This window comes from Balearica regulorum, chromosome 1, assembly GCF_011004875.1.
Source record: "Balearica regulorum gibbericeps isolate bBalReg1 chromosome 1, bBalReg1.pri, whole genome shotgun sequence".
Classification (NCBI taxonomy): Eukaryota; Metazoa; Chordata; class Aves; order Gruiformes; family Gruidae; genus Balearica; species Balearica regulorum.
Window position 1 is genome coordinate 145,475,297 of NC_046184.1, and position 27,679 is coordinate 145,502,975.

Genomic DNA, 27,679 nt, shown 5'->3' on the forward strand with positions numbered 1-27,679 from the left:
TCTTATGGGTGAGATGAATGTTGAGGATAATAGCAGGTGGGCCCAGAAACATTACAGGAAGGTGCTTTGATAGGGTAGGGTGGATGTGTGTGTGTGTGTGTCCATGCACAAATCTCCTTCACTCAGGCTGCTCATGAACTACATCTAACACCAGAGAGGTTCTGATCAGGCAGTTTTCTTATAAAAGACTGCAGAATAATAGACTTCAGTGATTTTCTCCATTCACTGACAATTAAATAAGTCATGTACAGTTTGGACATTGGGCAAATCAAAATGTCAACAGGTAAAATGTAATATATTTTTTTCTTTAATAAATCTTTGATAAAAATTTTTTTAAATATGTAAGTTGCTAAAGCTTTTAGAAAATTTTGAATTATCATCTCACACAACTGACTGGTATTGCTGGTAAATTCTGATTTCCTAAGGTTAGCCTTTCTGAATATGTCTTTATTATATTCAAATTTAACTATGTAAATTAATATGTGCATGAATCTATTTCTCAGGTCTCTTCTGTGTACAGTAGGAGGACAGATTTACAGCTATGTTATCAAAGCATAGGATTCATGAGTTTGGCTTTGCAACTCACTTTGGGCTTATTGGGAAGAATGTAACTCACTCATCAATGCTTCAGACATAGCTCCTTATGCTACAGCAGCCATATCTAATTTCTGAAATTGCGTGGAAGATGAGGGAAGGGATCTTGAAGTTATATGGAGGCTAAGGCACGGATTGTCAACTGTTTATCCACTGAATATTTACTTTATTAATTCATCAAAAATAAATAATCCAAAAGCCGACGCTAATAATCACGTTTCTCTGGTGGTGAAGAAAACCAGGATGTGAATTTACATCCAAATGCAAATCTAAGACAGGAATCTGTGTTTGAAGTAGCTAACAAGGTTGTCCTCCCAAGCAGTGAAATATTTCTTTTATTGCATAACTTTTCCTAATATTTCCATTAATTTTCAATGTATTTACTTATTTTGCATGAATAATTTCCTTTTATTAACTGCCACATTAACAGTACTCCATCATAATTATTAATTATAGTGTTCTATCTAGTAATCATTTTGAAGAAACACATCATTTTTACAGCTAATGGAAAACTTTAACATCCTTGATACATACCACACCAAGACTGTAAACAGTCAATTTTAGAGCATTATTGCTGCTATATGGCTGCTAATTTTATTTTGATGAACAAACCATATTTTAAAATCTTTTCTTTCCTTTTTATTGAGTGCAGGAGAGAAAAGCTAAAGATAACAAACCCTGTAATAGTAAACAAATTATTGCTTGCTTTTAAGATTACAGCATATTAGTATTTATTGTTCATTAGTCCTATAGTCAGTGCATTAGGTACTGTACAGTAACATACGATAATACATTCTGCCTGTCTGAAGTTGCTTTGTAGTTAAATCATAGTTGTGCTTCCTACATGGTATGTTTGGTCTGTGAAGAGACAAATATCATGTAGAAAACACTTAAAAATTTCTTTGTATATAGTTAGCACCATATAATATTTGTGAGTCTCTGTAATTCTTGCTTAAGATGTTTTGAAATCACGATAATACACCTGGAGAATACAGATATATTATGCTCTATTTAAGTTGTGATACAGGTGTGTCTACCATTGTATCTAAATTCCTTCCCAAGTATTATCTACTATTTGAGTTTTTTCTTTTATTTTTTGTACCCAGGGAAAACTATGTTGAAAAAAACCACGAGCATACCATTCTGTGTGCCTTTCCTTACGTTAGTGGCATCGTTGCAGTGCTAGAAAGTCAAGGATGCTCGTCACTGTTCTTTATGTAGGATGTTCCATGGTCTTTGAATACACAAAAGAAAGCTCCTGTTGCCTGTGCAGTCCAGCTTTTCCCATTTTGAGGACATTTCTCCTATACTTCAGAAGCACTGTGTTTGTCTTTCTGTCAGGGATTTGAGTGATTTTGTTACCATTCTCAACCTGATGCGTCTATTACTGTGAGGAACTGGAGAGGGGAAAGGGGGACCTTGGATGCGGCATGGTATTGTGTGGGAAAAAAATATGATTTATGGAGGTCTTTGCTGCTGAGGAGATTGTCCGCTGCTCTGTGCAGTAGTTAGAATTTCCTAAAGCTGGCAGCTCTGTGTCATCTTTGACATATAATAGCACCCTAATAGAGTAGCTGTAGTGGGATTAATCTCTTCTAGCTTTAGACATCTACCCTCTTGACCTCTATATCAGAGCTAGTCATCATAAGCTCCCCTGGAGGAAGGTAGCCCTTAATAAACTTTGTAGGCTACTTACCTAGGGGTAAAAGTCCATTTTCTCATTATACCTGACAAATACGTAGTGCATTTTTTCCAGTCCACACTCAAACCACTTTTGCATTTTCCTCTGGAGTATAGAAAAGAGGAAAACTTCCTTTATGGGTAGACAGCCTAGCAAATTAGCTAATCAAAGAACGAGAGCTGACATCCTCACGGGTTTTAATAGGCTTAGTTTCTGCTGGTGATGATTTTGGTCCTGCTCATTTTATCGTTTCTTGCACAACCAAGCAGTTTCAGTGCAGTTCTAATACGAGTTTGCTGCTGCTTTTTGCTTTGAGATGATCGAAAAAAGTGTGATGGTGAACAATATTAATTCTTTCTAACCTGTTGTCTTCAGAGCAGGTCAGGCTGACAGAGCACAAATGTGCAGTCATCCTTCAAGGTGTGTGGCATTCAAGGTGTGTGGCAGCACACGTGCTTTCTTGGGAACTCTATTTCTGCCATGTCTGTTGTTCAAAGTGCAGAGAGTGGGGTTAGGCAGGTGTGTCAGTGCCTCCGCACAGTATATTGCCATTGCAGAAGATGCTACTTGAGCATTTTCCTTAGTAGATACCAAGCAAAGAACTGGGAATGAGCCGATATTTTGCATGTAGTTATGTACTTTTTTTAAAAAAAATAACTTTTTGGGGTATCATTGCTTTCAATACATGCAAACACAGTCATATACATTAACAGATGTATAGATAGGTGGTTTTTATTCCAAGTTAAGACAAAATAAGAAGTAAAGGTTAATTGAGAAAGCACTAACAAAATTTGTACCTTAGAGGATGTATTTTGGCAGTTTGTCTTTCAGTCAAGACACTGAAAGTTCTTGACGTTTGCTGGATTTTACTGTTTTCTGTCTGCAATTTGTAAACTTTTTTCTCTGTAGTTCCCTGCCATAGTTAAATAAAATAAAATGACAGGCTATTACTGCTTGTGTTGTTACATATGTTTTATTTAGCTAAAAGGAGTAGTCAATTACTCCATTTGTTAGCTGTTAACATGTATTTTATTTCAAGCCAAAGGAAAAAAGGAGGCTGGCCTAAAATTCTCTTCTGCTCAAATGTACCAGTCCTCTTACATTTTAGGGCTGGCTGGTTCACTTCTTTCAATGCTGCGCAGTGCCACCCCATCTCTTTAGTTCTGTTCTGCATTATTTTGCGCACATATTGTGCATTTATACATAGTGAGCTTTTGGTGTACTGCTCATGTGTCCACAGCTTTTATAATCCCTGATTCCTTGGCATTGGTGTGCAAACCACTATAGATGCCAAGCACATAGCAAATTTTGAACGTTAATAGAAACAAGCTTTAATTAAGGCGAAACAGAGCTTGTAGAGGATATTCATTCTAATGCATCTGTGTCAGAAAATTGGTTGCAGAGAACATGAGGAAAGGTGTGGTCTTCCTGAAGTGCTAATGGGAGCAAAGCGCCTGCACCCAGTGTAGCACGTACCTTGTTTGGCGATGAGCAGGGATGATTAGACCCAGCAAAGAAAGCTGCCGACCAAAAGGTCGGATCACGTTCTCCTGAGCAGTCGTGTTGGATTTGAGTTTTGAAGAATGAGCTTCCCTCCAGGCAGTTCCACAGGAGCTCCTTTCTCCCATCACCAGGCCCTTTTGTTTTCAAAGGTCTCCTATTAGTTTCCTAAAATGGGAACAGCTTGTCCTTGATATCTATAATGATTTATTTTTCTAAGCAATTAGAATTGTTTTCTTAAAGCTATAGCAGCTCCCTCATTAAAGGGAATGAATCATCGAATAAAAAATGCAAAGGCTCTGAGTGTGAAAGGCGTGCTCAAGTTTCATTTGATTTCAAGGAAAGGCTGTAGGGCTTGAGGCAAGCAGGGCAGGATCAGTGTCTGAAATCAGGTTGTTTCCACACAAAACCCATTACAAGAATGGACCATTCCCAACAGCCGTACTTAGAAAGCCTGAGCATCCTTTTCCCGAACAAGCAGCAAGCCTGAGGGGTTTTGCATCACCAGCTTGTAGAACCAGATGCAAATGCAGGTACCCTGCGGCTTGCACACCTGCTGCTGAATATTTAAATGTGTTTGGAGATCACATAAATTTCTCAGTGTTTTGTGAAGAGTTTCATGAAGAGTTTTATCATTTAGAGCACTTCAGTAATTTGAAAATCAGAGTTTTAATGGCCTGCGCTTACCATCTCTTTTTTTTTTTTCATTGTTAAATACGGCAATATTATCAGACCTAAACCCAGTGTTTTCTTTAATTGTAGACATTAATTTCCATATATAAGAAAGTATTATTTTCAGATGTTCACCTTTTTTATTTCATGAATACAATCTGTCTAAAAATGAAAACATCCTTCCACACTTTGAAAGTTTTGAGGGAAAGAAAAGACAAAAGTTTTTCTTCCCTAACAGGCAATTTTGCTGTTTTCTGTGATTTTTCACCCCAATTTTTTTCACTTAACTTTAAAATGTTCCTGTAATTTTATTTTTTTTTAATAATACCATGGAGCTAATTAATGAGGCCTATTGTCTAAGACTTTTAAAGTGTTCCAATATAGAGTTATTATGACATGACCAAGTCAAGTTAGCAAATTCTGAAATGAAATAAAGTATTTTAAAATTAATGTTTTAGGCTTCTGTATCCGTGTTGAGGCCCTTATGTTAGTGATCACAGCTATTAGCAGATACCATGAACCTTAACTGAAACTTAACTTATGAAAACTAAGCATTAACATTAGTAGGATTTTACTGTAATTTACTGTTCTTCTAAGTACCTGTGTAGCCTGTTGATGAGAAAATCTTTATGTCACTGCAAGATGTGTATCACAGAAAGGCGCATGTATATACAACGTCTTTGCATTTTATTTTTCAGATACAGTTTTGTGTACTACTTCAAAATACTGTAAATGTTTTTCTATTCATCTATTGGTTTTAAAAATGGGGAAGATGGCAGTATTTACCTATTACCTTGTTTATCATTCCATGAACATCATAATTTTGGGTAGTTGTCAGGGGGACTAAATGAAAGAAATGGAGGAGCAAGAAAAAATGTACCAACCATAGCTGAATTTCTTAAGATTTGAAATGCTCCCTTAGACTAGAGTGATACTTGAATTGTTAGAATTATTTAATAAGTGATAGGAATGTTTAATGTTTTTATTAAGCATTTTTTCAAAAAAATATTTAAAATCAAATTAAACCAACAGCAAAATAGGCAAGTGACAGGGAAAAAATATTTTTCTAGTTACGCTAAGTATGATTGACTTTTGTGCTTCTCTTTTTTTCCTTACCAGGATTACACTTTGACTATGTATTTTCAACAGTACTGGAGAGATAAGAGGCTGGCTTATGCTGGCATACCTCTCAACCTCACGCTTGATAACCGAGTGGCAGATCAGCTCTGGGTGCCTGACACTTACTTCTTAAATGACAAGAAATCATTTGTGCATGGTGTTACCGTGAAGAATCGAATGATTCGCCTTCACCCGGACGGAACGGTGCTTTACGGCCTCAGGTCTGTACTTCTATGATGAAGATTTAATCACTGTTGTTGTGTATTGTTGATATTTGCTTCCCGGTGCAAGGTTATTACAAACATTGGGTAGCGTATTATGTAACCTTCCCTGTAACTCTGAAAGATGCCCGTAGAAAACAAATGACACACTCGATGTTTCTTAATTTTGCCAGAAGCACCTTCAGTCAGGTTTTATCTGTTTCTGTAGAGTCACCATATCTGGAAAGCCCACTGGCTATAGGAAGCAGAAAGGCACGCAATAATTGTAAACCTGAAAATTTTGCCCAAACTACAGGCAGTAAGATTGAATGTGGGCACTTACGTTGTCTCTTGATGTGTCTGTAGTCTATAAAAAAAAGCCATAAGTAACTCTGGTTAAATGGAGTCAGCCACAGTCAAGAGCATGACTATGGGTACCTTCAGTGATTTTTTCAAACAGGGATCAGCACTGCAATATGTTACACTTCAAATCACAGGTACAAAGTGACCTTACATTATCCTATTTTCTATGTATTTTAGGCTTGACCTGTGTTTTCTTCATTTTCTGTCATAGCTTTTAAGGTTAGGAATGCTGAAAAATCCTTCCCTAAATAAATGTAATTACACTAGCAAAAATTGTAATGGAAGACTCAGTAGTATAAAAAAGTTGCTTTTTTTTTTGGACAGGTTACTCTACTTGCTCCAGTGGTTTAAAGTATACCAGCAAAACAAGTCTTTGCCAGTGAAAGCTCCATCATCGCAAGTTTCTTATATTTTTAAGCACAGATAATACCCAAGATTGCTGCACATACATAGTGCAGGATAAAGAGTCCTTAGTATAAAAACGAATGAGAACTGAAGAGTGGTGCAGATGGATTATATGACTAGTTTACCTGATGCTGTTTTTTATCAACAGTTGAACTTTTTACATTACTTGGGACTTGGTCTCTCACCTCTTTAACTCTTATTACATCTCATGGATGAACTATAATTGGATGAATCTTTCTAGACAAAATAAAAACAGATTCAGCCTATTATGCAACTTGAAAGAAGTTCAGAATGTTCAGGAAATGTTGTCTCTATAATTAACTGTTTTTAGCAGTAGGAGGCTTTCATCTCACATGTTTTTGACCAAATATGGAACACTGCAGGTTTAGGATTCCTTCCACAAGTAGTTTAATACCAAAAAAATGATGCAAGATATTTTTGTTTCCTTTACTCTACCTCAAGAACTATCCCCACAAGCAATGTAATAAAAAAGTGATAGAGATTAGAAATCTTGTGATCTTAATAATGTATAGAAGTGTTTCTGTCACACTAAAAATGTTCGGAGTCATTCAGGTGAGGATTATCTGTCATAAAATAGTGTATTTGAATAAGTTAGCCTCCTCTTCTACATAACTTTAATGTCCACAGGCAGATTGCATTTCACTTGACAGTATTTGCCTGGCAGGGATTTCACCAGTGGCTCACATGTGGCAAACTTCTTCCCGTTGCCTTCCCTCTGAAAGCACACTGTATCCATCCTTAATGAAGGATAACTGTATGAAATTAAAACCTGGCAAAATATAGGACATTGTGATCAGAAGGAAGAAAATATCTGAGTGTTACCTTTGTTGATTTATAGACTTGAGCTCGGTGTTGCTCTACCACTAGCCTAACTTCTTGTATTATGGCTTCAGAGCATCTCGATGGCATTGGCCTCAAGCTGCAGTCTGGATGCAGTGATTCATCCTGTGGGCTGAGACCAGAACCCGGCATTTCATGTGCCACAAAACACAGAATCACTGAGAATAATAGGGGAAATTTTGGAGGGTTGCAACCAATTATAGAATATCCATGGAACAAAGCAGTTCCTCAAAAATTTATCACAAAAGTGATCCTGAGGCCACACTAGCTCTGTGTTCTCTTCTGAACAATGTAGAATTTATCATAGTTTTGAAAGACTTGACCTTCAGTTATCCAAGGTTTCTCTCTACTTCAGAGAAAGCAGTTTGCTACCACAGCAAAAATCTGTGAGGGTGGAGGAATGGGGCAATAGCTTTTTGAAGTTCAACCCATTTCTGGGGAATTTTTTACTTTGGAAATGATACTGACTTCGTTCTACCTTGTTCACAACAATATACAAAACATATGATGATACAACAGCCTTTTTTCATAACAGACCAAAAAAAGAAATAATGACATTATAGACTGGGTATCAAAAATAGAGTCTTTCTGACTGCTTGTGTGTTTGCAACCACGCTTATTTCTGTTCTTTTTTGGATGAGTGTATTTCTGTATCAAGATGAAAAGAAGATCAAGTTAGTGATCAGGACTGTGAGCTAGTGACAGAAGTATTTCTATTGCTCAGACTGATTTATATTGTAAACTTTTGGGGGACAGAAAATATCCTTCTGTCAGTTGTTTATGCAGCACATGCCAGCACATCACAGGTGGGGTTCCTATACAATATATCAAAATAATGAAAGGCAATCAGCCCAGTAATAATGTAGCAGAGAAGGGTAAGAGAAGCTATATCCAGAGGACAGGTGACTGGAGTAGGGAATTTTAAGCAATTAAAAATATTTCCTTTGTGTATTGCTTTCACCCAAAATGTATGTGTATCTGTGTACCGCTTTATCTTTGTCTGGCTTGTAATTGTTTCTCTGTCACTGCTGTGATGATGAGTTCGTGAAACCTAGCTGTCCTGCTGTGTCAGGCAGCATCTCATCCCATAAAAAAATAAAACCTGCTCTTCTTGAGAGCGTGCACAAACCTAAGCAATTAACATTTGCTTTTGGTGAGTATTTGTGCAAGTTAAATTTGGTTGCTTGAACTTTCATTTGGGAGGGACCTCTGACCACTCAGCTTACTTTGACTAAATGGGGTAAATGTTACTATCTAGCTGTATCTTCTTTTCCAGTGGATATTTTTGATATTAAAAGCGTACATTTTGCTGTAGTGTAAAAAGTTTCTTGAGCAGAAATGTGCAGTTTCTGGTGCTGGAACTCGTGACAGAACCACTATAGTATGTGAACAGGCCGAAATAAAAATACATTCCTTAAAAGGTCATAAGGAAATTAGTAAGTTGAATGCAAGTTTGCCAGCTGCATAATTTTTAATAATTCTGACAAATTAATCATTTGTAAGTTCCTATTTTCTGTATGACTGGCATTTAAAGCTAGTTATACAGCATAATAGTTAAGATGCTGGTACTACAGTCCCTCTTGTATCAACTTAGCTCATGCAGATTCTGCTGCAGGATCTTAAATGAGCCCTAGGTCAATGTAGGGGAATGTAGGAAAGCATGGCATAGAAACCTCATAGCAGCAATGCCCAAGTGTGCCTGCTTGCTCTACTTAGAGCACAGTTATCAATTGACTCTGGAGCAAGATCATTTGATTGCACAATCGGTATGGCTTTGTAAAGCCAATCGCTGCTAAGACCTTGTTCATCAATGATCACAGATTTAAGACTGTTTTCTCTTCTAAGACCCTAGGCTAATCCTAGTTTTATATGCTTAGCTAGAGCTCTGTTGTGGTTTAACCCCAGCCGGCAACTAAGCCCCACGCAGTTGCTTGCTCACTCCCCGCCAGCAGGATGGGGGAGAGAATTGGAAGGGTAAAAGTGAGAAAACTCGTGGGCTGAGATAAAGACAGTTTAATGGGTAAAGCAAAAGCCGCGCGCACAAGCAAAGCAAGACAAGGAATTCATTCACCACTTCCCATGGGCAGGCAGGTGTTCAGCCATCCCCAGGAAAGCAGGGCTCCGTCACGCATAACGGTGACTTGGGAAGACAAACACCATCACTCTAAATGTGTGTGTCCCCACTTCCTTCCTCTCCCCCCAGCCCTTTATATACTGAGCATGACATCATAAGGTATGGAATATCTGTTTGGCCAGTTGGGGCCAGCTGTCACAGCTGTGTCTCCTCCCAACTCCTTGTGCACCCCCAGCCCACTCACTGGTGGGGTGGTGTGAGAAGCAGAAAAGACCTTGGCTTTGTATAAGCACTGCTCAGCAGTAACGAAAACATCCCTGTGTTAGCAACGCTGTTTTCAGCCCAAATCCAAACCATAGCCCCGTACTAGCTACTATGAAAAAAATTAACTCTATCCTGGGCCAAAACCAGCACAAGCTGCTAGTAGTCATCATACTGAGGAGACATTCATCGCCTTAAGTAATAGCCCTGTGTTTAGCACCTTGCTTGAAGGTCCAGAAGGGCACTTGTAAATGTTCAGTGCAAAGAAAATGTCCCCCTAAAGTACGGAGCAGCTGAGGAATTTCCGTTTGTAAATTATTCCAGCCCACTGGGACATGTGCTAACAGAGGAACCAGAGCATCTCCCAACAGGCAGCTGGGGGAGGGTTGACCTGAAGTATCCTCCTGTGATACAGTACTTGATACCTGAAAGCTTGTGGGACTAACATAAGGGTATTCAGAGGACACCCAGCGTGGACAGCAGTGGCAAAGACATGATCATGCCATAGATAAGGCTGGGAAGGACAAAGATCAGGTGTTGGCCTTTCTTACTGGCTACCGGTAGGAGCACAAGTGAGAACGTATGCTGAGTAACAGATCCTTGAGCTTCTTCCTCTCCTGGCCCATCCATTGCCTTTGTGCACATACAACTGTCTCTCCCTTTGCAAAGAAATTATAATATTTTCTTGCAAAAGCATCTTCTCAGTAAGAGAAGGGGAGCTTCTGTTGTCCTATAAGATAGTTATAATGGTCTTAATCCCTTCCTTTGGATATTATGTGTAGTTAACCATCTGAAATAACCTATATGCTAAGGGTAAACATTTTTCCTTTCTTTTCTGGGAGAATTGGGTAAGGTATTCATAACAATACCAGTTTTTTCTTTAGTGTGAAAGAGTTGAAGAAAGGCACCTAACTACTTCTCTCCTCTTGAAATGATACCCCTGAATTTGAAACTAGTTTACCAGATTAGAAGGCTGTCATTTCTGAAGGTTAAGGGATTAAACAGAAAGCTTCAAAGCTGAGAAAACACATGGACAAAACCTTAACACTGAGGGTTCCACCTTTTAGAGGTCCGTTCAAAGCACTTCCCCTCTTGTGTTATGAGCATAAATTATCACCAGAATATTATTTGTTTAGGAATTAACTGTGTACAAGTCCATGTCTTGTTTATATCAGAAAAGTATCAGTAAGAAACAGACCAGTCAGGCCCAGAAGATAATATAAATGTGAAATTTATATGACACATTATAAAGAAATGTTACATAATAATGTACATACTCTTGGTGAAGGCTGTGATTCAGCAAAACACTGAAATACACTGAAGAGTAATCATGACCATATGGTTATATCTGTCTAAAAGTTAGTACAAATATGTAAGTCCATTAATTTAAACATAAAGTGCAAATGCTGTGTGAAGCTGTTAATGCAATTGTTTTGGTTGTACAAGTATATTGTTGACACTCCTGACATACAAGAGCCGCTTGAAAAATGCAGATTAATCAATAATGAAATTTTTTGCAAATTCATCATTAATGTGCTCAATTACCTGTATTAGAAATAAAAAAAGCAAAAATATATTGTTATTTGGAGATAAAATTTAAAATTTAATATGGCATTTCATTACAAAATCCTCTTTAGTTTAAATTTGAAAACTAGAGAAGTATACTCAACTTTGAAACAAAGCATTTTGTTGGACTTAAGACTTTTTTTTCAACATTTCAGGTTTTTTCTAGAGCTGCCACAGAACCAAGAAATGAGTTATTCACACATCTCTAATCATTTTGACATTTGTAGCAGACTTTTTTCGCTTCACGTTATAAAGAATATAAAGTCATATTCTTTAATCTCAGCAATGTTTGTGTAATATTTGCACATGCAGATAGGTCCATTGAACCCCAAAGGGACTGGCTGTATAAGGGTAAGTCACAATGAGTTGTTCCATTGCAGTCAGTGTAACCGCTGTTGTGTTAAGCTGCTGCTCCATGTAAAATGATGGACCAGATTCTCAGTTACTGTAAACTATTCTTCGGAGAGTCCTCACTTTGAAAAATAAACAACAACAACAACAACAAAACCTAGATTACTGGCTGTACAGTAATTCTGTTTGATGTTTGTGTTTCAGAATCACAACCACTGCAGCTTGTATGATGGACTTGAGAAGATATCCATTAGATGAACAGAACTGCACTCTGGAAATAGAAAGCTGTATGTACATATGGAAATGCATGTAAAACCTAGTTCACCTGCGGGGCGGTTTTCCTTTTATAGAATGGTGCTGGTGTCTATAAAAACTATGTGAATCATGTAATTATCACCCTTTGGGTTTGTTTGCTTGTTTATTTGACTTTTTAAAAAAAATATAAGGGGTCATCCATTTCTAGATGGATGAATACATCCTAGGAAAACGGGTTTAGGACAGAACGAAGCCATTTATTGCTCCAGCCTGACTTGGCAGAGGCAATGACTGGATGCTTGTCTTCAACACAAGAGATTGGATGTTCATATTTAATCAGATTCATTTTCAAGAGAGCAAACACTGTGATATCATTTTCTTTCAGTATGCTTTATTATGCATGGATGGTCTTGCCACAGGACCCCCCCCCCCCCCGCCCTGGGCTTTCAGATTGGCCCCATTTAAGATTTGCAGTTCTGTTCCACACAGAACCAGATTCTGTCTTCCATCTAGTTCTGTCCTGGGACTGCAATATTCATATGTATATTTGTGCTTCAGGAGTTCCTGCTCCATTTCTGCTACTGACTGGAGATTGTGCACTGTGTACAGAAAATACCAGTACATATTCTATATTCAGTTGGAGTACTCCACTACAGAAGCAAATGGAAATGGTGCAACTCACACTGTTTAGTGTGAGTGGAAAAGATCTGCCCCAATTATGTTTGTCTGTATTCATTGAATAATTCACCTTTTACTGGTGGTGATTATCAGCACAAATACACACTTGGTTTCAGTGCTAAATACCTATGATGTCTTAAATCATGCTAATCTGCAATTTTGCAGATTATTGGGTAGCATTTTCTGTCTCATTGGGGCCATTAATCCTTATGTGAATTTTATGAGAGTGATACAAAAAAAAACCAACAAAAAACCCACAGTATTTTGCCGCAAATTCCTGCGCAGACTGTAATGGCACAGCTTTTCAGGAGACCTTCCCACAGGCATACAGAACAAAATACTGTACACCACTCCAGCTGTTCTGATTCTTTTCATTGTCTCAAATGACAAACTGCGGATACTGTGTTTGAAGCTACATTTGAGTCTGGTGTTATTTCTGACTTACTCTCCTGCTTTGCCTGCAGATGGCTACACAACCGACGACATAGAGTTCTATTGGAGGGGTGGAGATAACGCGGTCACTGGCGTGGAGAGGATTGAGCTTCCTCAGTTCTCCATCGTGGAGTATAGACTGGTGTCAAAGAATGTTGTCTTTGCCACAGGCAAGTATTGTCATTTGCCCATTTAGTGTTTAATTTCCTTGTGTATGACAATTACTGTTTTATTAATCATAATTAATCATTATTAATCATAATTATATATAGTCTGTGTTGTGTGCTTGGGTAAAGAAATTACTTACTTGATAAAGCCTGGAGGCAGGAGTCCATGAAATAGCATTTCTTGTTTATTTTTCTTCTTCTTGTGTGTGTGTGATACTTAACCAGACACCTAAATATCTATGATCTAAATAAATATGAAGTAATTCACCTCTGAATCATCAGTTTAAATGTAGCCTACAGGGTTACTGATCATGCATAAGTACGTTTTGGCATACTAGGTCAAAAAGCCACTGTTTTTATGAACACCTCCCTGCAACCTTTCAGTGTATGTTTGTTTTGTTGTTGTATAGTGAATGCAATGCCTGTTATATCTTGATTTGCACTGATGGGTGTATAGTACTGTATACATAGCCAATGCTTTTGTAATCATTGTTAAGATGCTAAAATTAAATGCGGGGTTTCCTCCTTGTTTCCTTGAAGATGTAATAAAAGTTACTGGTAACACACAGCATTGGATGTCTTCAGGTGACAAAGCACAACAACGTTGATGTACATGTTTAGTGTTAGACAGTGGTATAGGAAAATGTTATGTGTGACAAGATCAAAGCATCACAGAAAACCATCAGCAAGTGTGGGGCCACTCTTTGGGACCTCCAGCTTTTCAGTGCTCTTCAGACCACAGGAGTGTACTGTTCTGTCTGTCCCAGCGCACTAGAACAAATGAAGCACAGCTCTTACGTTTGTAAGCATCACTTCACCCACTCTTTGGACACAGCATCTGTTTCAAAATACACAGAAACACCGAGTTGTATTTCAGAACAGAATGTAAATATTGCTGGGATTGAAATTAATATGAGGGGGTTTGCCAGCGCTGCTGTTCTTGTTTATCATTGTGAATGGAAGCGTTTTTTTCCTATAGGGAAACAGATACCCTAATCCTGTAGCCTTCTGTTCTGCAGTATCACCTTTGGCAGCCAAAGCTTACCTGCTCCTCCACAGGACTGGATATGCTCTTGTAGGATGGCTCTTTTGGACAACAATGAGAATACAGAGAACTTAGTTGGGAAGTTTTTATGACAGTCCAAAGCCACCTTTTAGTTCAGTATGAAATATTTCAGTAAAGGCATGATTTAGTAATTTAGAGATGAGAGAGATTTATTAAATTCAGGAAAAAAAAAAAAAATCCAAAGAGCTGTGAGACAAATATGAGAGAGAATGAAAACTAGGAGTAGACATGTATATGACTGACCAAATTTTCAGAACCATAACAGTTCTTTACAAAAAAAACCACCTTGTGGAAGGAGTAAAACGGTCTCATGCTTTAGGGTTTAAGACAGCTTGACATTAGGGAGTAGGATGAGACAGTCACAGAGAACAGATTACTGCATGTTTCCTGAAGCATATAATTTTTGTCACTGATGAAGACATGATGGTGAATTTACTATTATTTTGGTACAGGACATAATTAATTATGAAAATTTGTGACAAATAATTCCATGCAGGGGAAACATTAGATTTGTTTCTCAAAACCACATATTTAATTCTAAATCTGAAGCATGTTAGTGAATCTGACAGATAAAGTCAGCACACTCTTTTCAAATTTCTTCTCAAGACCCGACTTTCTTATGGTCCTAGTAATTAGAACCAGTTTCTACAATTTTGTGGAAAATAAGTCAGGCATGCTTTTTTGGGGCTTTGAGGTTATTGAAGTCTCAAGGAAAGATAGTAGTTCTTTGAGTGCAATATCTCAGTGAACATTTCAGGGGTTTCAGTACTAGTGTGCTTTGATTGTATAAAAATAAAAGAGGACTTCAGAGTCATGTCATAAATGGCTTTTGGAGTAGTTATTTCTCCTATCTTCCACAAGGAACAGTGCTGTATAATCTTGTGTAACTTATGCAAATGGCAAAACCTGTTCCCATAGTTACTACTGAGAAGCAACGGTAAGCATGAGAAAAACCCCATAGATAATGACAGAAAGCTGTGCAGGGCTGCAAGAATACAGGAGGAACTGCATGCATGTTGAAGCATAGCATTGGAGTTAAAAATGATCTTGAAAAATTAGCAAATCAGGTCTGAAAATAAGTATAAAAGTCAGTATGGACAAGTGCAAAATACAGCATCTCTACAACTAACTATTCCTATCCAAATTCAGCATAGGGAATACCGGGTTAGGCCAGGATTCTCTGTGTAGAAGTCTAGGGGTTGTCATTGATCTCAGACTGAACATGAGCCAGTAACATCTATTTGGGGAAAAAAGACCAAAACACATCCTATAAGAAGTCTGACTTGCATTGGCCTAAGCTGAGTATTTGTGGTCATGGGTGGCACTCTACAAGGCAGTTGTGGAGCAATAGAAGAGAGTCTAGGGAAAATTAGTAAATATGAGTGGAAGTCTAGAAAATGGAATACCTGAGATTACCAGAGAAACAGGTATGATCATGTAGTTATAAAAAAGAGAACACTTGGTGGGAATTAAATAGTCTTCGTGTCTGCAAAGACACGAGCAGTAGCCTGTTCTCTTTATTCATGATGGAAAGAACAGAAAGTAGTATTGAAATTGCTATGAAGAAGAAAAATCTGGTTTGACTATCCTTCTAACATCAGGTGAAGGCCTTACAGGCTACCCTAAGATGTCTAAAATGGCACTAGATGCCTATGTGTCAGTAACTGAATCAAGCCCATAGTGAAATGATATCAAATCAGTGCTGTCAATGGAGTCTAAAGAGCTATTCAGCTCTTGAACACCTCTATTCTGTCAAGTGAATAGCTCTTAGGACACTATTCAGTTGCCTAAACAGAGGTATCTGGTGCCTCTTGAGATGCTGTAGAGCATCGTGCTTAGCAGTTAGGCTGCTGTTCCAGAATCTTACAGTCTTATGTCATATCTGCCAATCTAGTGCTTCAGTATTAATTACTTAACTAGTATTAATTAAGTTCTACTCTTCAGTAGCCAAAGTAATCTCAAATGGCATTAGGTATAGGCAATTAAATTCCACTCTTAGAATCAGCTGACTGTTAAGTCTAGATCTCCATGGTTTATACTGAGAGCTTATGCACTGTCCATGTGTAAATATCTGCATGCAAACACCTGAAATTTAGTCCCTAGACCTGGGAGCTGAATCCACCTCCTAAATGTTTGTTATCCAGGAATGCTAAGAAACTGAACAGGAATGGGGATACATAAAACACCACCTAATAGCTTCAAGATGCACAGCAGTCAGAGCAAGATTACCTGTTGGTAAGAGGAGGGTAGTCTTAAAAGATTTGAAAATTAATTATTTGCTGTATTCTAAAAGATCAATCTGTAAAGTACATTTCCAATTAGCTGAAGAACCTTCCCAGAAGAACAGATTAAAATAAGATTTCTGTAACTGACCAACTGTTTTCTTGGTTCATACTTGGATAAAACAGCAAGAGACTAATTTAGCCTTGGAGCTAGATATTTCAGCTTGCTAGCTTTTAATGAAATTGAAACAGAAACAAGTAATTACTTTTCACCAAGTGTTCAAATATATGAAAGAGGAATATTTTGATTCAGTTATTGATTAAGTATTTGTTTTCATGCCTGCAGTCTGAATACTGTTGTTAGATTTAAATACTTCAGGCCAAATTCTGTTACTTCTGTACTATATAGATTAGCCCATATACATCAACATGTTATATGAGATGGGAGGAAGGGAAAAAAATCTGGTCCCTGAACAACACTGTTCTTAGGCAAAAACAAATTTTGATGGAATGTTAACAACTAGAATTTCTTGGTAATTAATCTCTAAATGTACTGAGCCTTAATTGACAAATCATTATCCAAGCATAATCAGGCAAGTAACAGTGTAATTGTTGAGCTCACCAAGAAATCCATTTTTATTGAATAAATTACACAAGATGGTTCCTTCTTAGATAAATAAAGATCTGAGTTTACAGTCTTTGTTCCATGCAGGTTAGGACCCATCCTTTTCATTGAGTTTTAGCCATCCAAAGAGGAGGAAATGGATAAGGGAAATAAGGAATGTTCCTTCTTTTAATTCTTTTTTTCCACAGATTCCTATGCTCTATTTGCTGGAGGTGAGATATTATAGCAGAGATGGCAGGCTGGAGGCAGGGCCAATAGATCATCTGTGAAGGCATAAAAGCAATACAGGTGAAAGTAATATAAACTTTTGTAGTCTCAGGGAGAGCTACCTAAAGGAGAACTCCAGCTGCATAGTCTGATAAAACAAGGCTACCAGTTCATGTTTCAATTTCAACCTGAACTATACAAAGACCAAATTATTCTGAAACTTCCTGAGATCCAGACCTTCCAATAAAATTTGAGCTTGGAAAATAACTGCAAAACAGGATGACATTCTATTTACCTCTATGAAACTGAGCAATGTGTCAACTCCAGTAAGCAGCTGTGATGCCAGCAAGACTTTTGGTTAGATTGCCCAGGAGCTGCAGACCCTCAAAACCTACCCTGAGACTTGCAGAGCTGGGATTCATCTTGCTCTGATTTAAGGTGAATATAATTTCAGTGTCTGCGTATGAACTAGATGTCTTAGTTGATGGGAATCCAGTCAATACAGTCCGTGAAGTCTGGAGACAAATTCAGTCCACCAATAACAGTCTATTTGAGGAGGAAATGGATAATTCTCTAAGTTTCATTTACTAGATTGACTAGATGAACTGACTCTCCTGTAAATGTAATTGGAGCTTAGACACGTAGCTCATGTGTATGCACTTCAAAGGAGTCGCATAATCAACTGCTATTTGAGATGGCATAGGACAGCCGCCTTAGTCTCCAGCGGCTGATCAGAAAGATGTAGGGGCTATGTCATATCCACCAGCTGCATGCTGGTGTCTGAGATGTCATAGGGCATCTCAAAAGGAACAGTGCACCTTCAGATTCTCAACCGAATCTCTCTGCTACAGTCCCGCTTCATCTCTAGAGCAGGAAGACAGCCAGCACTGACAGCCCTGGCCCTAGGCATGGTTCTTAGGGTTCTCTCTTCCAGCTTCAGGGCAAAGAACCGGGTACTTGAAACAGCTTTACGTTGACATCTCTGGCCTTGAGACAATCTGTCTGGAGAGTCCATCTTTAAGGCCAGGTTCCACTAGTTTCATTAATTAACGTATTTCATTAGACAGAGATGGTGATGAGGTAATGGCTGATGGCCACGGGTGAAGCATTCAAAATAAATGTCTAAAGTTTGCTCTGTTACACTGTTTCTCAGTTCAGGACTGAAGACTGCTGACATACGTGACACATTACATCTCTCCACTGTGGACACACGCCTCCTCCATCCACACTGTTTTCCCTGCTTTATCAGCAGCAAAGTGCTCTCTTTCTTCTTTCTCTGAAGTTCCCCAGTGCTTCCAGTGCCCTTGGCACTGGAGCAGCCCAAGAAGAGGCTTTGATTCAGTGATTCAGTTCCACTGAACCTACTTGAATGAATCCTTCAGACTGTTTATCGAAGAATCAGTACTTTATGGGAGATTTTCCAGTCATCATCTCTCTCAATGATATTCCACAAACACCCAGACCTGGACAGGACTTTTGGAAAGGAAGAGATTTATTGAGAATCCTTTACATGAGCGGTGTATTATATGAAATAATTTTCCTCAACAGAGCTTTATGAAGATTTCTGTCTGGTGCATTAATCTTGCTGCAGAAAGGTGATCAGGTCTGCTACATTTTAAATGTATTTTGTAATGTCAGGGTATGTTCCTGTTTTATTTACATACTCTGCAGACAGAAGACCATGAAAACCATTTCATAAGAAGCTCCATGAAAAAGTTAAGCTTTGTTAGCGAAAAAGCTTGCGTGGTTTCAAGGAGAGAATTTGTCTTTTGAAATTAAACATTGTTCATTGGAAAATGAATACGTTAAGCAAGCTGAAGTCTACATGATTCTTTGCTGAAAATTATGTTAACTGCTTTAGACAGCAGAAAACCTTGGTCACATTTTCATGATGAAATAAATTCTTCTGACTATGCCAATATTCTTCTACTGGTGAAACTAGAAGGCGTTTAATCCTGGAAAAAATTACTACCGATTGAAGTAATCACAGCAACCAAATACATCTACCAGCTATTTCTTTTTCTGGTGATAGTTCTGGGATTGTTTGATAAAACAGTTAAGGATAGTTGCATAAAGTTTGATACTCCCTGGATGTTTCTGCTGCCTGGAAACGGTGTAGCATTTTTTCTGTCATATGACTCAGAAATATCTATCAGGAATGCGTTGAAGAGAAATCTGCAGTTTTCTATTCCTTCTTTTGCTTTCTTTCTCAGGAAATCCATTATTCTTGTGTACATGGGTAAATATAATTTATTAATGCTCATATGCAAACATACAAACAGAATTTAAAGGGAAATTTTTTTCTTTGTTTCTAGATGTAATCTTTCATATCTTGCACATATTTGCATTAGAATGGGTAGAATGTGATCTAATATCTAGTTGGGCCCTTGGAATGTTAAAAAATGGTTTTTAGGATATTGACCATAACTAGAGCTTTTAGATGAGCTATTAGAAGTATCATATCTGAGACCAGTAAGGCAAACACAGAAATGTGCATGGAGCTAATATGTGAATGACTACCATTTTCTTGTACAGCTGTACTCAGATTTAATCCTCTTTGCGTTTGGTGAAAGAAGTCACATTTTTTTAACTGTTTGAGATTTCTAAATATATAAAATATATTCAGTAAGATTAACACCAATTTTGAAATACACAAAATGGAAGCTAAATAACAAAATGTTTTGTTTGAAACATTGACATTGAGGTTATTAATTTTTTGCATTATTTATTTGCTCCAGTTGTAACAATTCATGAATCCTATGTATGTATAGTATATATATACCCAGAGATATAAAAACATCTCTTTGTTTGCTTAAAATATTTTTGGAATAAAAATTCTGTCCAGCTGTAATTGATGTTAGAGGCCTTTGGATCTAGTCTGAAGGCTTTTCCTCACTGGGGTTCATTACAATTTATTTTTGACACCACAGGTAGCATGTTTCTCATAGTTCAAATGTAATTAAGAAGTGCCATCTCATGAACAATTCTTCCATGTAAATGAAGAACTATGCACATTACTAATTCTCTCAATATAAATACTATACATAAAACTGTGTATTTGGATAAGCATTTTACATGGAGACCTAAGCATCTGTTTTTAAAGACTAACTGGTGCTCGCCCATCTGTTCAATAATCTAGGATAACTGATTCTTTTTTCTTCCCAAATACAAATTGCTTGGATATCACTATATTCACTGCAAGGTTTCTTTTAATACCAACCAATAATACAGGGAAGGCATTTTCCCTACTGTTTTGCAGATGTCATACTACCTCATAAAATGTGCATGCTTTAGTTTCTGCAGAAACTGAAGACAAGTATCTGCAAGTGTCTTTTCTTCAGTGTAAATAACTCTGTTTTCCCCTCCCTTTCCTCAGGTGCCTATCCAAGACTCTCACTGAGCTTCAGGTTGAAGAGAAATATTGGATACTTTATTCTTCAAACTTACATGCCCTCCATACTGATTACCATTTTATCCTGGGTGTCATTCTGGATCAATTATGATGCATCAGCAGCAAGAGTTGCCCTTGGTATGTGCTAAGAATGAGTGGGACATTAAAATGTCAGACTGAATGTAGCCTTTCGGAGGTTGTTAAAGACTGCAATGTAATGTCAGTGTTTTGATATTCTGAAATAATTTACATCAAAATCACGTCATTCAGTATTGCCTCAAAAGTAATGAGTTTTCCCCTGCATGCAAGAATGTGGCTACCACTAAATCTGTGACATGAGCTGCTCATACAGGTCCCAGCCTTGTTCTCATCAAATTTGAAGTTGTTGTCAGTAGCTTCAGTGAGGGGACCAGCTCCAGAATCATACCCAGTCAGTGCGGGAGGACAAGTGTGGCTCCAAGATTCCACCTGAGGTCCTGGGTGCTTTAACTCAGTGGCAGGAACAGACCTCAAGAAGCATGTGCTAGTTCATAGCTCAGGGGCGCATCAGCTACAGACCATGACATCCCACCTCACCATCAGAATGCACAGTACACCAAGCGCATTTTTATCACAACTTAAAGTGTCATTTACCTCATGGCAGATAAACATGGATTTGGCACAGGTTGGTGATCCCTGTCCAAGACCTTTTCAGATCAAAGTATCCTTTAGATAAGGGAAGATGGCTTCAAAATCTCTCACAGGAAATATTTCATCTGTTACAAAGCATACTCGGGGATAGCTATAGACAAGGAAGATTAAATGGATCCATAAGTCCTTATGACTACTGCTGCCTTTCATCTCATCCCAAATCCCATCTTCAGCCCTGTGCTTCCCAGTAGCACATACCTTCCTACCCAATGCCTATGCTGTATAACTTCCTGCTATACTCTCTCCTCTTCTTAAAACAGGAACATATTCCCTAGTTCCCTTATTTTTCTGATATTTAACACAGCAAACTGGGACTCCAACCAATGTCCATATGATTCCCCATCTCTGCACCCCGTACCTCCCAAGGTCCTACCTACCACAGCATGCTGGGCATCTACAGCTATACCTTTGAGCAATATAATGTTACATCCTAGCATCTGAACTTGGATAACTGAAGATATTGTAGATTAACTGCAGTTATGGTACAGTAATTCTACAGATACTGTGGATTAGCTGGTACATATGGGCATGACACAATCTGGCATTACCACTCAGCAGCTACTGCATGTTCACCAGGTTGCAGCTAAGTAGTAGCTTAATGGAAGGTGGGACATAGAGTCCAAACACGTCTAATGTGTTCATAAATGAACTGCTGGATACCAAAGATCCACCCTTGAGACATTATGACCAAGTGAAGGGAACGCTTCAAACGTGTCAGTCAGCATCTAGATTTTACATGCTGGCCAGGACTGCAGAGAACAGATGCTTAGACAGAAGTTGCAAACCCAGTGACATTCCATGCCCTTCTATAATGGGTTCATGCAGTTTTTTCTTGTTTAAGGAATAGGACTGTCTCATGTGGCCTATTTCTGTGTAGGAGAAGTTCATCAAGTATAGTACTGTGATAACACAAATATTAGAACAGAAGTCAGAGAGTACATTCACAGCAAGCTCAGGAGCCCAGATGTTCTATTTCCAATTGATAGAAAGTCCTTTTGAGAGGACAAAAATCCATCTAGTAGGTTCTTCTGAGAAAACAGTTAGTGCCTTGGTGATTATGTCTGCGATGTTTGTATAATAAAGTTTAGTACCATGGGTCTATCCCATATTCATTTGTATTGCCCCTCTTATGAGTCTGAAGCTGATACGAAATGGTGAAGTTTAAAGGCAATATAGCACCTTTGGACATACGTAACTGGCTCTGAAATGTGCAGTGCGGAGGAGGGTAAGGCCTGCTGGCCTAGGTATTTGTTAGAGGAAGGACTCTGTGCAATTCTTAGGGACACAGAGACAAGCTTTTACTCAAGCCCTGCAGGAAGCGTGTGTTCTGTGCGAAGGCCTCATTCTAGTTCATTTGCTTCCACGTTTCGCTCCTGTCCCTGGTCCCTCACTGCACATGCCATCTGTCCTCCAGCCTGCACTGACCCAAGTGGTTGCCTCAACAGAGAAACCCAGGCATGGAGCAAAGGGCAGTTCATTCCAGAGACTATGTGCTATGGACACTGCAGATAGAGGCTGATACAGGGCTGATCTCAAGAGAAATATTCAAAACCATCAATTCTGCTCTAAACTGAGTTTTTGCTAGTTAGCTCTAGAAGGTCCTTAATTCAGTCCTTTGAGTGAGGAGAAAATCTCTAGAGTTCTCACTCTTGGAAAGGACTGTAATCACAAGATTATCCTATTTTTCTGTGATTGCTGAGTGTCATCTGCTTCTCCTCCAGCTGTGCTTTAAAATAAATTCTTGATCTTCAGAAGGGCATTTGCCTGCAGGGTGTCATGATCTCCTGGGGGACATATTTCCTTTTGATTAGTGATAGCCACCTTTCTGTTCAGTGTGCTTAATCTTCTGGATCACCAAGAGAGCCACCAAACTCTGCCTGTGTGGCGTTTAAGGACTTATCTCTAGAATCTAGATTCCAACCTGGGAACAGGCACCAAAAAGGTGGGCATTATAACCCCCACTGGGCAGGCTTCTAAGTCCCTTGTTAACCTAGGCTTTGGTAAGCATCTGTGGGATGATAGTGAGATGCCTAGGGTGTGTTGAAAGGCATCTGTGGGATTTCTGATACAAGAATCAATTTGATCCTAGGTAACTTGGAATCCCTTATGGGAAGCAGCAGCAGGTAATCCTACAAAGAAGGAAACTAATTCAGGCTAGAGAAATCCCTTGGGCTGCAAACCTCTGATAGTGCTTGCAGCAGTCCTCCAGCTTTCTCACCCCTGTTCCTTGTGCTGGCATGGAGATTTTCTAGAGACTTTGTCAAAGTTTCCTTAGGTAAAAATAATGTGTCCGCTATACTCAATTTACTGCAGAGCTGGGTGAATTCTACCCAATACAATTTTTAAATAAGCTTGTGCCGCGTGTATATCTGCTGTATTTCAAGCTATGTAACATCTGACATCAATGCACACTTGTTTCACAGTTTAGAGGAAAAGCACTGAAAAACCACATGATGCTAACCTACTAAATACACAAAATATCTGTTATAGAACTTCATAGGCTACTACTACTACAGTTCCCCGGAGTGACACTGTTTACACCACCAACTTGATTTTGAGTTATATTGTCTTTATTTCTGTCTCTTCTTCAGGTAAAAGAAGCTGTGCTTTATAATACGGCAACAATTTTCTTTCATTCTTTATTTTTGTTCTGCCTGCATTTTAGTGACTACTTACAAACTGACGGTATAATTATGGAATCAGAGAGAATAGTAATGGAGCGTACCTATTAGAATGGCTTGACTCTTTTACCAATGTAGACTTATTCTACAAATCAGTGTTTTCAGCCACCTGTGATTTACGATTCCCATAAAATTTCCAGCAGAGATACAGACCCTGCAGTTTATTGTGAATTCAAGCAGACTGACAATAAATTTGCTTTTCTTACCAGCTTTTCAAAACAATGCTCTGCAATATATTTTCAGGTGCTGTGTCCATCCTTAGGTAAATAAATGAGGGTTTGACATACCTTATAGATTTTTCTAGGTACTTTATTAGTGTTCAGTCGATCACTATAAAAATGCCATTCTCCCTCCTTGGCTTTTTCTTCCCATAAATGCACATACCTCACTGCCTCTCACTGCTCATCTCACTTCTTTCTACCTAAAAATTAGACTACTGCTCTAAACTAGCTATCTCAAATCCCTCTTCTATATTGTCCTTTCCTGAAACAGGTGTCTAAAATAAATGAGATGAACTGCTCTAGAAAGGTGCCTGTCTCTCTCCATCTACTGCAGAGGGGCCCTACAGGACCAAATTCAACCAACTGCTTAACTCTTAGAAGTTTAAAACTGCATGAGAGGAATCTTTCACCATCTATACAAACACTCTGCCTTAGTGTCTGCACATGGTTTTGTTTATCCAGACCTCTAATTAATTCTGCTGCTTTTTAAAAACTTCTCTCCATTGTGTTGAGCGTTACAGTGCTGCACATCTTTTAATGTTTGGCAGACTATTTGCCTTCCTCTCGCAGATCAGTCTGGTCTTCACAGCTACAGTGGCTTCCATGAAGCTGTGTTAACTCATAGCAGTGGTGCCAGGTCCCCCCTTGTTAGCAGTTCCCCCCGATCATATGAAGGAAATATTGTGGCAGAATAATAATGCATCCAGCTTTAATTTTACTTTCTTTTGCAGGATGTCACCTGCGAGATATCTTTCACAAGTTTTTAAGCTTCTTCACGCTGACAAGGCAGATTTGCCAAAAAGGAAAATAAAATTGAAGCATGATTTGCTTAGAGTTATATGTGCTCTTTTTTCCTTTGTGTAGGAATTACAACTGTGCTGACTATGACAACAATCAACACTCATCTGCGAGAGACTTTGCCTAAAATTCCGTATGTTAAAGCCATTGACATGTATCTTATGGGCTGCTTTGTATTTGTCTTCTTGGCCTTACTTGAATACGCCTTTGTCAACTACATTTTCTTCGGGAAAGGCCCTCAAAGGCAGAAGAAACTTGCAGAAAAAACAGCAAAGGCAAACAACGATCGCTCAAAGTTTGAAGGCAACCGGGTAGGATTCTTTCATCTATATATAGTCTCTCTTTTCTTTTATTACAAAAACTAAGTATCTGAAATAAACAAAAGAAATCATGTGTAAAAACATCATCAACCACATCACGTTTTTGTGGGTAGACTTTGGCATTTTTATATTCAAGAACCTACACAGAAGAATATATTTAGGCATATAGAAATTGAAGTAAACATGATCTGTGTAACAAGTAACTGTAAGAAGATAACAATGGGAGTGCAACTAGCTTGAAAATAAAGGTCCAGATCTACAAACACATTTATTTGTTTAAATCAAATATAATTTAATTGTGATTTTAAGTACCTGCGTAGGGGAATCCAGGATCTGAGCATGCTTTTTCTTACTTCACTTAGAGCAGACACATTTAAAATGGGAGAGAACAGATAAGGGATTAGTTCTGTCGTGCTAATTAATTGGCCAACATAGCTGAACCACTGTGTGTGGCGTTGTCATTTGCTGCTGTTTAAGACCAGCAGAAATTTATGATTCCTAGAGAAACTTTCAGATTGATTTCTGAAGCACTATATTGGCATGGTCTGGGCTGATTACACTTCCAGCCTATTTCCTTGCCTGGAGTATTACTTCATCCAATGAATATCCTTTTTGTTCCTTTGGAAGACAAATTCAAGGTATTTCACACTATATGATGTTAGCAAGCCATGTCAGTTTGAAAAAGAACATCTTTTTTGGCTAAAATGCTCCCAGTGAGGCTTCATTCAGTTCTGTTGAGTAAGACTGTTTTTTCTGTCAGCTATAAATTAGAAGAGTTCACAGTGACACTACTACCTATTTATTAAAGACCAGTATCATAAAAGTAATTTCTAGCTGTAATTGTTGATCCTAATGATTCTCTCTGTTATAGTAAATGTAATGCAGAATTACACCTAATTATTGACACTCATATCTTGACACCAATAAAATTATTTTTGTCTACTATATTATGAAACCAAATTCTCATCACAATTGGCAGCACTGCTTAGGACTAAGCTAGCAGGAAGAATGAATTCCCTTTGCTGGAAAAATAAATAGTTATAATAATAAAAAAAGCACATGGGAAAAAAAAAGAGTATCAGAATTGAAAGCAATGGAGAAGATTTTAGCTGCTAGCAGGTAATGCAGATGTATGCACTAAGGTTCAGTTCTCCCAGTGGAAACCATCTGGTGAATCTCATCCATTTAAATGATTTATATAATTCAGTACAAGTCATGTTAATGGGCCCAATAGCACCCCATGTCTCACTGTTCTATCTTGAGATCAATTGGTCTATATTGTCAAAAGAAGCATATGAACTTTAACTAATGAAAATGAGGGGTTTCCATACCCAGCTCATGTCATTTTTATATCCCAGATCTGATCACACCATATATTGGGCCTTTCTTTTCTCACTTTTGACTTACAACCTTTTCTTTCTGGACTATGCTAAGCAAATATCATGGATTTTTCTGACTTTTCCGCTGGTTTGATATCAACCATGTATGAATGAAATTAGGATACAAATTCAGCAGCACACCAGAGCTGAAAGAAGAGTATGTTGCTTTGTCCCTTGTAGTCCCAGCTGTGAAAGGGAACTCTATATGCTTTGTAGAAAAACATACACTCATACTGACTGTGAATATTTGCTGTTCAAATGATCTAGGATAAATAGTGAGGTATGGTCCCAATCTCTGTGGAAAACATTTTGTCTCTAGGCTCAGCTGGTGAAGTCAACAGAGCTTTGTTGCAGTCACTGGATTCAGTGCCTTCAGAGAAGCGGTGCCAGCATACAACAGAGAAAGACGGGGACATTGGGTAGAGCTGATCAGAAATCTTCCTTTGAAACAAAGCATAGACAGAAAATGCAGATTCAGTGGATGTAGGATATCAAATCTGAATTTCTGATTTGAAAAACACTGGCAAATGCAAAGCAGAGGAAATTGCTCAGAGCAGGTAGGAGGTCTCATGGCTTTCAGGATGAGCAGCTCAAGTAAAATCCATCTAGCAGATCTACTTTGAACAAAGCTTACCAGGGTTTCCAGACATTGTAGCACTGAAGCAGGAAAATGGTTTCCATGGTTCTGGATCACACCCACCACATACCATGCTGTACAGACATCCATGGATGTAGCAGGACAGGTGGTTATGCCAGACTTTTTAAACATACTTGCGATGGAAGACAGTACCTGAAAGCTCTGCAACCTTGGCTCTGATTTCTTCAGGGGCAATAAATAGGCATTAACGTCCAGCCTATCCTTTAGTGGCTCTTGAAGATCATTGAATCTGATGGAAATAG

At 38.3% G+C, this 27,679-nt stretch overlaps 1 protein-coding gene across 1 annotated transcript in view; it reads left to right on the forward strand.

The window, feature by feature from the left end:
* Positions 1 to 27,679, forward strand: part of GABRB3 (gamma-aminobutyric acid type A receptor subunit beta3) — a 115,857-nt gene that overhangs the window by 75,045 nt on the left and 13,133 nt on the right. Inside the window, exons 4-8 of the mRNA XM_075737549.1 lie at positions 5,567 to 5,787; positions 11,852 to 11,934; positions 13,045 to 13,182; positions 20,676 to 20,828; positions 25,147 to 25,391. Coding sequence (XP_075593664.1) covers positions 5,567 to 5,787; positions 11,852 to 11,934; positions 13,045 to 13,182; positions 20,676 to 20,828; positions 25,147 to 25,391 — 840 coding nt within the window. The remainder of the gene's footprint in view (positions 1 to 5,566; positions 5,788 to 11,851; positions 11,935 to 13,044; positions 13,183 to 20,675; positions 20,829 to 25,146; positions 25,392 to 27,679) is intronic.